The sequence below is a fragment of the Rhipicephalus sanguineus genome, unplaced genomic scaffold, assembly GCF_013339695.2.
Source record: "Rhipicephalus sanguineus isolate Rsan-2018 unplaced genomic scaffold, BIME_Rsan_1.4 Seq9241, whole genome shotgun sequence".
Lineage (NCBI taxonomy): Eukaryota > Metazoa > Arthropoda > Arachnida > Ixodida > Ixodidae > Rhipicephalus > Rhipicephalus sanguineus.
The window spans coordinates 4,557-17,432 of record NW_023616299.1 but is presented as its reverse complement, the minus strand read 5'-3'; the positions used below and the strand labels follow the sequence as shown (position 1 = coordinate 17,432).

General features: G+C 47.3%; 1 protein-coding gene across 1 annotated transcript in view; it reads right to left on the bottom strand.

Annotated features, from left to right (window-relative positions):
- The window catches only part of LOC119378682 (uncharacterized), a gene marked incomplete at its 5' end in the record, with an annotated part of 31,205 nt that extends 19,717 nt beyond the window's left edge, over positions 1-11,488 (bottom strand). The window contains 4 exons of the mRNA XM_037647728.2: positions 2,246-2,346; positions 3,741-3,815; positions 4,428-4,589; positions 11,365-11,488. Coding sequence (XP_037503656.2) covers positions 2,246-2,346; positions 3,741-3,815; positions 4,428-4,589; positions 11,365-11,488 — 462 coding nt within the window. The remainder of the gene's footprint in view (positions 1-2,245; positions 2,347-3,740; positions 3,816-4,427; positions 4,590-11,364) is intronic.
- Between the last annotated feature and the right edge of the window lie 1,388 nt (positions 11,489-12,876).

The following is a 12,876-nucleotide window of genomic DNA, read 5'->3' as shown; positions in this document are numbered from 1 at the left end:
CGGATCCGACGAGTCAACGCTGGAGAGTCGGTCCGAGACGCGCGTTTGCGATGTTCGCTACGAGTGCGGCGCGCCATCGTAATCCCACCGAGCTTCCGCTAGTAGCTCCAAACTAAAACGTAGTTCTTGTTCAAAGTTATCGTCGAGCCGTGAACACAGAGCGATTGCGAATACGCCACGAAGTAGCGCGACTTTCGACAGCCGTGAGCTCGAGACGCACGAGCTGCAGACGACGATCTCCCGGAGCGAGCATCGGACCAATGGCGAGGCGCGCTGGGGCAACATGGCAGACGCGGCCAATCGGAGGGCTCGAAACGACCTTCGAACATTTGCTTTTTGTGCGCTTGTTTTCGAAGGGAGGAGCCAGCTGCGGCGGGGAATTTGAAGACGGAGAAATGCGCTTTCCGATGAGCCCAAGATATCGGCGCCCGGTGGCGTCATTGCGGAGCTATGATTTTTTGAAAATCAGTGTTTTTTTGCGATTTCCCCAATAATTTTCGCCACCTTGGCAGGCGTAACAATTTTTTTATAGCACTTCTACTCGGTTTTCGGTGAAGATATTTTGGAATCGGATGTAAAAAGGGCTACAGAAACTGAAAATGTGATTTTCAAAAAAATCGATTTTTTTGCCATTTTTCACGATACGAAAGTCGCGTCCCCCCTTAACCTGAGACATGCGATGGCATGTTCGCCGCCACTCGTAATCACACCATCTCACATGGCAGAACGGGCTTTAAAAGATAACGCCCGGCGTAATGGCAACTGAAGGTGAAGTCCCCAAGAGCCCGCACTGCGATCCATCGAGTCCTCACAAAGATGGCGGCGAGTGCGCATCATCTCATTTTTGCGTCTGATAACCAGAAACCTTCCAGATATCTTACAGAACAAGATTTTTTTTCTGGGGCAGCTTCTGACGACCCGCTGCTAGGCAGGACTGTCCAGCCAGAGAAAAACGAATGGCAACTGGAATTGCGCCGCGCGATGGGCGGAGCAACTGGAAAACGAACACGCTCCGGGAGAAAAATGTGGGCGAAATTATCGGCCATATTCACTGGGCACAATGACGGTGATGCGGCGGCGATATGTGGGTTTTCGTTGGTCTTGTACCTGGGGGGGGGGTAGCCAGAAATTTTTTCGGGGGAAGGTTCAACCATACTTTATGTATGGTCGTGCATGCGTTTGTATGTGTGTGTATATATACGCAAGCAAAACTGAAAAATTTTGGAGGGGGGTCGAACGCCCCAACCCCCCCTGGCTACGTCCCTGTCTTGTACTGAACCTTGCCGGACTGGAGGAGTGACAGCCTCCATTCTTTGGGCGGCATTGTTAATTCCCCCGGTTGTTGTTGTAGCCATGGGGCCTGAACAAGAGTGTGTAGAACAAGTGCGCGTCTATGTACCGTGCTACGGCTAAAGGATTTGCAATGTTCAGCAAAATCGTGCCAAGTGCTACAGAAAATACTTTTTTTTTTAAAGCCATTTGAAGATTTTGACGGCCAGCGTCGCCGCCTGTCTTCGGTTTGGCGTGTGGTTGTTTAGAGAGCGACGATCGAGCAATTCGGAGAAGACACGGAGGGGATGATCATGCAATTCGGAAGAGATTGGGAGGGGACAATTGAGCAAAGCAGAGAAAGCGCGGAAGGAGGAAAGGCACTGTGGAGAAGCTGCCGTCGCCGCGCGGCGGCTGTCTGCCACTTCGCGCTTCAGAAGTACACGAGGGGGCCCTTTTTGCACACCTGAATGATTTTTCTGAGTACAAAACATATAATACGACCGCAGTTTTCCGCGGTGCTGAAATTTGCTGCCGAATAATCGCATTTTCCGGGAACGTATTACACACAGCTGTATTGGCTTATTTTTAATTTTCGTGAATGCGAGTGTAGGAGCCAGGAAATCGTACTAAGTGGGAACGTATCAACGAGGTTCTACTGTACTGTATACAGTTAACCGTTAGAAATGGAATCAGTAAAGTCGAGCATTTGCTTCTTTATGTCAAAGCTACGTTATACTGAAATCCACCATTTTATGCATAGCGTAGCCACCGATGAATTCTTTTTGACCCACAAGGCACAAAATAAATAAATATATAAATACTTGAATAACAAAAATATTTTTAAATAAAAACATGTAACCTTTAAAGGTTACAAGGAGTACTAAAAATGCTGAAATCCTCATGCACAAAATAAACTGTTGTTAAACAATAGTTCCGTGCACACTAACATGAGAAATAAAGGAGAAAGGCTAACCTGGCTGGTGACAGTGCTGGCTCACAGGAATCGCTATGATCGCCGTTGTGCATCTCGACTGCATGGTTGGAGAGTACTTCAAGAAGAGCTGGTCCATTTGACTTCAAGGACAGGAAAAAGAGAGCAAAAACATCCATCATAAAAAAAATGTGCATCATATTATAGTGCAAAAGAGTGGCAAAGCTGCTTCCCTTATCTAGTTTAGCATATCGCAATGGCTTCAGCAGTCCTGCGTCAATAACAGATTCAAGACAACAAAGAGACACAGCATAACAAGCAAAAATGAAAGAGAGAGAAGCAAAGCGAAAGCCAGATAGAGACACAGATGCCATTACAGGGGTCGTGAAACATTTTTCGAAAATTTTCAACTTTGATTGTATTCGGAATCCTGGCGGTCCGTTCAGTAATATACCTTGACTCGTTTCATCGTTCGGGTTCATTTAATAGCAATAAAAGCACAATTTCAATTTCCCAGCCCGCATTCCCCTCAACTCTACAGCTCACGTCATCTTAGCCAATCAAAAGACTCTGTGGCGACATGGTGACTCAGTGAGGCCAGCTGAGCCATAGGTGACCGAGGTTCGGAGCATCATACCGCTTCGACTGCGGTGCCGTAAAGACGTCACGCACGCAAACCGCGCCCACCATCCGACCTTCCCGAGCCGCAGTGTCATATATAACGAGCATTCACTGCGTTTGCCCACATGTATCGCCCTGAACCGAAGTGGCCCAGACGAGCGCACCATCTGTCGGAAACTGCTAGAAGCTGGGGCGGGTGCTGTTCAGACACCGTTCATATTCCTTCACCGGGGTTAGAACGCAGTTGGCTTTTGAACTCTGAACACTACTGTGAGCTAAAAGAATTGCTGTATTGTTTTATTACTTCCTATCTTTCATATAAATATGTTATCTTAAAGCAGGCGAAGGTTAACGATACGTTTATGATTTGAAATGTCTTAAGATGACGTCACCATGTTGGTGCCTATGGTGGCGGGCAGTGTCGCATTTTCATTTCAGGAGTACAAGGATGCTAAGATTTCAAACAGGTGTTATTAAATATAAACTGAATATTGTGCCAAAATATTTAGGGTTTGGCATGCCCAATGCTTAATGAAGCAGTAAAAACTACAACCGGGTAGCTTCGTTTTTTTTCATGACGTGTTGCACATGCTGCATGACATGTGCATTGAGTGATTCTAAAGGCATGTTAGCATGTCAAATCATTGCAACCCACCTATAGTATTAATGAAATATTTCTTGCATTAGATGAGCGGTCTGAAAAACAGTACAACATACATTTCAAAGGTACAGACAAGCGAGGAGGTAGTGTACTGTGCTTTGCATGGCAGTATTTGATACAGTGATTTATATACTGCAGGCTTGGCAAAGAAGCTCCATAATTTTGGAAGAAGAGAAGAAGCATTTTAAAAAGTACACAGAATGCCTTCAATGCAGCTCACATCTGCAGCAGCCAAGCCACAGCCTTTGGTGTTACCTGCAACTCTAGCAGCATAGATGCAGCACTTTCACCATGCTCAGAGACGTCCGTGTCTGAGGAGTCGTCAAAAAACTGCGTGCAAAAGAACCCCCTTCACCTTACAGCACTAATGTGTGGTTACACATGACCACATAAAGCCAGAGTTAACCACAGCTGAGAGTTCAATGTAGTACAGTTCTGTGCATGCAAAGTTTAAGAAAGTTAGGTATGATGCAGCAGCCCTGGTTATACAAGAATTGCGGATTATCATTTAGTAACAGCATTAGGGATGCACATACTAGCCCAACAAGTACTGCTATATACACTATTGTTTCTCTGACCAAGTGGACTCATCGGAGAGCCCCTGGAATTCTTATGTGCCTCGGCAAAATTTACAATGTGCTCAACAAATGCAGATGGAAGGGTGCGACATGAGACAAACAATAACTACAAACTCCTGTCCTGAAACAAAAAATTGCCATCCAGTCATTTGTAGCAGAAAGCTGAAAGGAAATCCCATACAGATTTTTCAAGAAGAAAAGCTTCCCAATTGACAAAATGCTCGTCCTGGTTTTATTGAACACATTACACACCTTGCGGGCTCACCAAACAACTCGCCCAAGTGCCATTCCAGTGTTTCTTTAATTAAGTACGTGGTGGACCTCCCATTAAAATCTCTGGCAAAGACACAAACGGCCAACTCACCACTTGTGAGCTTGACTCGGGCCCCGTCTCAGAGCAGGGGCTGAGGGTGCTGGGTGTGGTGGTGCCACCTGCCGCAGATGACAGAGTCAAGTCTGAAAGGCGCTCGTGCTGCTGTTCTCGAGGGAGTGCCCGCAATGGTGGAGGGGGCAGCAAGGGGTCCTCCTGCACTCAAACCATTCAGGCACACAATCAGCCTCTGGGTCACACTTGCAATAAAAGCAAGTGATTCTTCATGGTCAAAGCATGCACTTGGAGCTAAGAAAATGAGTGACCCCCACTCGGCTAATAAAAACCTGACCGCTGGCCTAGTTGGTCGCGATTCATTTTTGAATTCGCTTGTACCCAGTGCCAGATACAATATTAACAAAATCAGTGCAAAGTGTATTAGTGAACCGTCTATCTCCTTATGCGATAAGAAAATTGAATTCCTAAAAAACATGCACCAGCAGAAAACAGATTGTGGTACCTTTCACGTTCCCCCTTTTTGCTTGTTTATCGACTCCCCTTGCGCGTGCATGTAGACATTTGCATTTATGTTGTACGCAATAAACCCTCAGTTGAGTCAGCGTTGTCCGTGTATGCTTCTATGTCGTACGTGTTGTATCTTGCACTGCAGAAGCCCATTAAAAATTATCTGTACTTGGCTGTACTGCTGCAGCTTGCACAGCAGTACAGCCAAGGGTGAACATTCACGTCCACAGCCAAAAAACACCACCCAATGGTTCAAACTGCAACTTCAAAAGCCAGGACATGTTGGCCTTTAATGTTATAACTCCCATGCTTCCAACAGTAGAGAATATGAATGAGCATGTGCTCTCACTGACACGTCTATGTACGATCAGCAAGGGTGCAGGATTTCCATTCCTCCCCTCTGATGCGTAGTGCAGGTAAACAAGCAAACAATGTTCAACACAGGAATGTGCCAGTGAAACTCTGAACTGAATGCCCAGATGTCAGTGCCAACGCCGAGGCCATCACTTCTTTCCCTCTTCAGTCACTCTGTTGCTGGGACGGTATTAAAAATGAGGGAGCATCTTTCTTTTGATGTAACGAGGTACATAAATAAGTTTCCTCTTATTTACTTCTCTAAATTGCTATGTCGTTGCACCTTCTTAGCTAATTGTCAAGGTCAAGCTTGTGGGGATGCTAGATTATTTTACCCCCATTGGTAACTCTTGCACCTCCTGGATAGCGGCAGCAGTGCAGGAGACGGCACTAGTGCGACCATGCCTGTGCCACCTAACGGTGTGGATACTCGGGAACAAGACGAACTTGCTTCATACTCTTCAGCTTGAGGACAACGTTGCATGCATCCAGCTTCTGCGCTCAGCAGGACTGTCCCATGAACACCTTCCCATTCCCTTGAGTAACGCACTGAAGCGAATCCAGAAACCCATGAATTTGTTGGATGCAAAACATCACTCGCAAGCAATATAGGAGTGAGCTGCTGGGAGGCACAAGCATTACAGTCAACTGCCGATTTTTTGGACGCCCGATTTTCTAGACATGCTCGAAAATTCAGACGCTTTCGCAGCACCGTCACCAGCCCTATAGAAGTCAATTTATTAGAACGTTCGAAATTTCGGATGCTGAAACTCTTCCGCATCCAATTTTTCAGACTTTCTACCCAAATTGCAGGTCCGAAAGACATTAATTGAAGCCCCCACCTCTGCCGCATCTACCATCTCGTAGGTTCGAACCGGCGCTTTCGCGAGTCGATCTGTTTGCGACAGTAGCAGTCTGAAAGTCAGCTTTGCCGTAATGCCGAAGCGTTATCGGGTGAAGCAGACCAGAAATTCAAAGGGGTCGCTATCATGGCGCCGTGCGGCGATGTCTTTACGAATAAGCAGTGGAAATGCACGGAGGCGTGATGGCGGCAGGTGGCAAACGCACCTGTACGGCTTAATCGCTGACAACCCTTACGATAAGCATCTTCAGTTAACTGCTCGGTAGTGCATGTGGCCTAGCACAGTTGCATGCATACTGCACGCATTTAATAGGCGAGAGCCCAAACGTGCCACGCCGCCATTCATGCTGCCTCTTTGTGCAAGACTGCTAAGTGCACCACACAGACGTGTTGCCTTCACGGACAAAACTAGCTCACCATTGCCACGCCCGTGTGCGACCAGGAACAAAGTGCGCATCACGAACCCTTTCATGATAAATGTGTGCGTACAATACAGCAACAGTACAGTGATGGCGTCAGCTTAGTTGGCTATAAACGATCAGCTTCACACGGCAGCAAATGCTGCGCATGCGGAGATTCGGCGATACGCAGCGTTTGTGTGTACGCATCATTTACATGTGCACAGGCATTGGGGAAAACCGTACGAGTCGTCCGCTCTTCCGCCACAGTCTGTGTTCCGCATCATTATTTCCAAACGCTCCATGCGAGAGAGCCGTAATCTATCCCGCACTTTGCTGGTATCAGCAGTGCTCATCACGAGATGCAAACTTGCAAGTGGCAGTTGACACGTAGTTAAGCGGGGTTCGCGGCAGGTACCGAATGTATTTGTGAAAGCCTGGGCGCGCACCAAAATGCCTGATAATTGTAGTGGGAGGCATTAAAGCTATTTCGGACGTGGCTGTGTGGATTTGACCGCTTGAGCGAAATGAAAAAGCATGAATTTGTTTTTTCGGACTGCCCGATTTTTCGGACGATTTCGCGGTCCCTAGGGAGTCCGAAAAATCAGACGTTGACTGTATGTATATATGTGTGTGTGTGTTGAATAAAAATTTCAGTTGATAGTCATACTCGTGTCGTCACTTCCTTCCTTCTTCTTTTGTCTTCGTGTGCGTGAGCTGTTTTATGATGAAGTTCAACCAACTCGCTCAAATACAGTAAAACTTCGGTGATACGAATCTCGCGGGGTTGCCAAAAATATTCGTATCATCCGAAATTTGTATCACCAGAAAACATGGAAAATTAGTATGCCACAAAAGAAAGCTGGTGTACATTTTCATTCATTGTTTTCAGGGCCGCAGCAATGTCATAAGCAGCTCTGAATGATTGCCAGTAAAGCTTTTAGACATCGAAGATCGTAATTGTAATTATACGTCGCGTGCGCGCGTGTGTAATTAATCAACCAGATGTGTTGTGACCCGTGACAGCTAGTAGCCCCTTCCTAGTCTTAAGTACGCTTTTCCACATGACATCAAATTACTGCGGCGAAAGTGACATAAGGACTTTGCACGCAATAGACGAAGGGTAGAAAATTTTCGAACCGCTGTCGTTATTTTCTTATTGCGGTCGCGTTTGGGATGGGAGATTTACGGCCGTGCCCGCACAATCGGGAGCTTTCCTTTCGTGCAAATCGGACAAGTGTGCGCGTCCCCAACAATCGTGCATGTTGACATCGCGAGGCCTAGCTCCTTGGCCAAGACCGTTCGCTACCTTTTTCGGTCCCCGTCCACCTTTCATAAGATGTCCGATTGCGGGGCCATGACTTGCATGGACGTGGCAGGGAATCGTAAACTCAGTACTACTACGGTCCCTAGAATATTCTAGGGACCATAGTACTACGATATTGCCTCGAGTACGGCAGCACGTATCAACACGTTAAATAAATGAAAAGAATGAAAGAGCGCGACGCCAACGCCATCTGTAATCTAAACACGAAGGCACTCAAAGGCACATTTAGCCCTCCAAGATTCGCGCACACAATCTCGGAGGCTACGACCCGTGGCTGGCGGCGCGCATGCCCGCGCCAGGCCCATGTGTGATAGGCATGCGGGAAGCACCTGCTGCGCTGTAGCGTAAGTTTTTTTTTATTTATAGATACTGCGATCTGGTACCAGATCTTAGCAGATCTTTCACCCCCCGACGTATCAAACGTCGGGGGGTGAAAATCGGTTCACAACAACCATACTCTATTACATTGCAGGCGAATGGACCTTGGCCGGGACCTACAAAAAAATTCGTGTCACCCCGAAATTCGTACAAGCCGTGATCGTATCACCAAGGTTCTACTGTAGCTACTTTGCATTTCCTTGGCATGAGACAAGCACTATGAGGTTTACGGAACACTATTTCAACCATCCACATTGACTTAATATTTGCCTTTAGTGCCCCTTTAAGATTAAACTTCCAGCATTACACCTATTTCAGCATGAACGAAACTACAGTCGAACCCGGGTATATTGAATCCGCCAAAAAACGTTTATTAGTTCGATATATGGCGTAATTCGATATAGGCCCGCTATAAGATTTGATGACGCAAAGACACATACCGATAAGAAAAGTACTTTGTTAATATGGTGGCTAACTTGCGTGCCCTACTTTGGAACAAAATAGTCCTGAATTTTCCTCTGTTTCAACGACTTCGCCGCCTGCGACAGCACACACGCCTCCACGTTGTTCAACGAGTCGGAGCAGCTGAGGCCGCAACCTTCCATATTTTCACGCAATAGCGCCGGACCAACGCAAGTGCACTAATCACTTCGGAGGATGTAAGCAACGGGCCATCGTCAATTTCCTTATTGCTGTTGCTTTGGCTCGTGGTTAGCACAACGTCTGCAACGTAGTCCTCATCTTGTAGCTGGCCAATGATGGCGACATCATCGTCCGCACTGGCGAACTCGTCAAATGTCGATCCGTTGATAGCACCCGGGAACTCTGCCAGCTCGCTCCACACTTCGGTTGAAACACCTGCGGAAACACAGCAGTGTGCACACGTCAGGCGCCACGGGCACCTGGCCTTTTGTCTGACTTGGCCCTGATGTCTGCCTTGTTCTTCAGGATAGTACTCAAGGTGCTCCTTGGAATCTTGTACGCAGCGGCGACGTCGGACTTCTTCTCACCGCGCTTGACTCTATTTATGATTTAGAGTTTCGCGGCGAACGACAAATTCTGCCTCTTTGCACAAGCCATGACGACAGCGCGTCAAGAAAGTTCACAGAGCGCCAACAGGCAACACCACCAGCACGGACCACGTTGAATGAGGACTCGAGTAAAAGAGGCAGCAGCAGGCACGCAAACATAAAGAAAGAAAAAATGGCGCTCAGTTGTACCACCTCCGCGCCTCGGAGAAAGCATGACGGCCTCTGACTGGTTGTAAGCGCTGCGAGCAGGCCAGGATAATTTTTTGCAGGAGGGTGTTCGCCTGTGCACAGCCGGGTCTAAACCACTTTTTCTTGGGTGGCGCCGGCAGTTTTCCCCGCCAACGCGAGGGAAAGCCAACTTGCTGGGGCACTTTTGAGGCACATGGAGTTTGATATATCGGTTGTCGTTGCTATTTTCGTTCGATGTAACAGTAACTTTTGCTATATACTCTCAATGTAAATTTACCGTGCTTAGAAATTGTTCGATATATGGGATAATTTGATATGAACGGGTTCGATATAGTTGGGCTCGACTGTATAAGCATTCGCTACATATATTACGGGCTTACGTTCACGCTTTGCAAGAGCCATTTCAATTGAACGCCAGGCATGCTTTGTTTATAGCCTACACCAATCAGCAAACTAGTGCATTTCAGTGTTGTCACCAATTAACTCACTACAAAGAATCAATCTACAGGCATGCCAGCAACACACCGCACTCACTACAAAGCCGAACCACAGCTGAACCGAACGGCCGAACTGCTGGGCTCATGCCACTAGCACTGGCTGAAAAGTGGATTGTTTCAGCCACTAGAAAAACGCAGTTTCGGTTTGGGAACCATCACCATTCTGCCTGTACTACAGCCGTGGAGGCCATGCCACCCCAGGCCATTCATGTTGACCTCAGTGCAGGCATGGCATAATATATGTGAAAAAGAGCTGCTTGGCACAGCTTGGTGCAGTTTGACGCAATTAACGCAGCACTTCTATCGCTGTGAATATCCAACAGAGTGGAATAAGCAGCTATTCAACTGTGACCACCAGCGTCTTTGCTGACTGCACAACAAAGTGACGATAGTACCAGATAAACATGAAAGATCCTTCCAGCTCTAGGATGTTGGGCCAACGCTACCCCTACAGCTCAAAGGGGGAGCACTTTTTGGAGCAGTGCTGACACAACAGTGCACCACCTGTCAAGCACAGGCAGCCTGCTTGGATCACAGAAAAAATATTAATTACAAGCATGCATGGCCTAACAGAAGCTTTTACTGACTGGCATTGCGAATTACACGATTTCGTTTCATTACTGCGAGGCATGTCAACCTACACTCCCAGTGACACCCTCAATAATTACCAACATTACAAACCCAAAGACCTGAGCCCTTGTTTACAAAGTGCTGTTTGTGGGGGTGCTATATCACCCCTGTAAAGGCGACTGCCGTGGCTTGGGCGCAGCCGCTGTGTTTGGAACGCACGTGCTTGGCGTAAGCCGAGGCGTTCGTCCAAGGTCAGTGATGCGCTGTCTGTAACCCGAGTTTAGCGCGGTGGCGCCGGCATTGCCGCCGCGAATTTAGGCCGGCGCATAGAAACAGGAGTGAGTCTCTTTTGGGGTGTGGCAGCGCGCGCGGATGGACGTCTCCTCGCGGTGGGTCTGGGGACGGTACCGCGGCTCGCTGCCCTCGGACCCTCGTGGTGAGTCGTGCATCTGCGGCGCCGCATTTGTATTGTATTATGTTTGTCTTATTTTATGTCTTATCTATGTCTTACGTTATATTGTACTGTATGTCTTATACTGTCTTGAGTATGTGATATGTTTTTCCCAGTATTCATTGTCAGCGTATACATTTAGCGTGTTACTTACGTGTTACTAATTCGGCCGGCGAGCTCGCCATATGTAAAGAAGTGTTTTAATAAACCCCCACGTTTGTTGCCCGACCGCGTGAACTGTCTCCGTGTGTTGCGAGGGCGGCGGCAGTTATATCGCTAAGACCCCACATGTTCTATTTAACAGTGAATGCTGATAGGTGAATTAACAAAAAGCAGATTTGGTGTTTTAGTCAAGGGTTCCAGCGAATCACAAGCAAAACACCATGTAGGACAACAGCAGACTACATACCTCAAAGGACCAACGACTGTCAGTGGGATCTGATGTGCTGCAGTAACCGGAATCAATTGTGGTTGGTCGTTTGCCGCCCACAGGCTCTGTAACATGGCCATTGCTAGACGAACGTTGATCCACCCTGCAAATCACCACCAATTAGCAGTGCATCGTTGGAGCAGAACTGCTTTGTTCTCTCTTCAAGCATAGTGAAAGGGACTTGCATAAATTAATGCAACACCCTTTGAACAGTGGTTCTCAGATTGCAAGAATTCACAACAGTTTCCTTTCACAACTGTCTTCTGCGATTAGCAATCACTGTAACAATGTTCTTACCAGCGTGTTGATTGCTATCAATGCTGGCAGGTGCAGGAACATTGACCAATGAGGCAGCCTTTTTAGGTAGGCGTTCTGAAAATATTTTAGCATCAAAAAAATTACAGCATATCCACGGGTGAATGATGAAGAACTTGGGCGAAGCTCCAGAAGCAATCATGGTCTCGGGATTCGCTTCTCGTTTTCGCAGCGGCCTCCTTGGCGCGCACCGTCACGGGATCCGCCTGGCTGCCACCAAGCGAGCGCCCGCCGCTGCGCATCGTCCATGCTCCGCCAACGATCCGACACGTACGGCGACGATCCATGAGAATGAGAGAGGCGCTCGCTCCCCGCGCACCCCCACACAGCCCGCGCAGCAGCCAATCGGAGAGCAGCGGCACTTCCAGCGCCATCTAGTGTCGATTCACACAAGCGCCATATTGCACACAATTCTATTGGACCAACGCCATCTAGAAAATGAGACGAGAAATGGTGATGACGACACAGATTGTGTACAGCGCCATCTAGAATATCGTCCCTGAACTGCAGTTTGTAAGTACTTCTATGAGACAGCGCCATCTATTGCATCATACGGGAGATCTGTTTACGCCGGACAACGGAGACGTGACAAGGTTAGACTAAGAGGAGCTACGCCCCTAAAAACACTCAAACATAATGTATGGTGATTTTTCTATTATCGCTAAAAAGACAGGGACAAGTAAAGAAGTTACGCATGACAGGCTCCGACTTCAAATCAAAATTTATCCAGAAGCAAACACGTAATATATACTGTTGCAAGCTCAGTTATCTCGCATGTTAGTTATTTAATAGACTAAAAATCATACAGTCAAACCCGACTATATAACAGAATTATCTTTTATATCGAACTTTTTCCAGACATGACAATGTGTTAACGTCAATGCACAGGAAAATTTACAGCTACACCAAACTAAAATAGCCGGAGCACTTGGTATATCGAACACTGGGCAGTGCAATAAGCCCCATGAAGTTGCCTTTTCCTCACAAGAAGCAAGACCTTTCTCTCTGAGGGGAAGCATGCATTTGGGAGAGCACCATGCAGAGCGAATAGAAACTATCGCTTGCCATCTCCCATGATTACTTGTCGCGGCAGTCGTGTGGAGTCGTCACTCGCTTCTCAGCGCTCTTTGTTATAAACACAATAGATGCCGTAAAACAGAAAAACCTGGCTGTTTT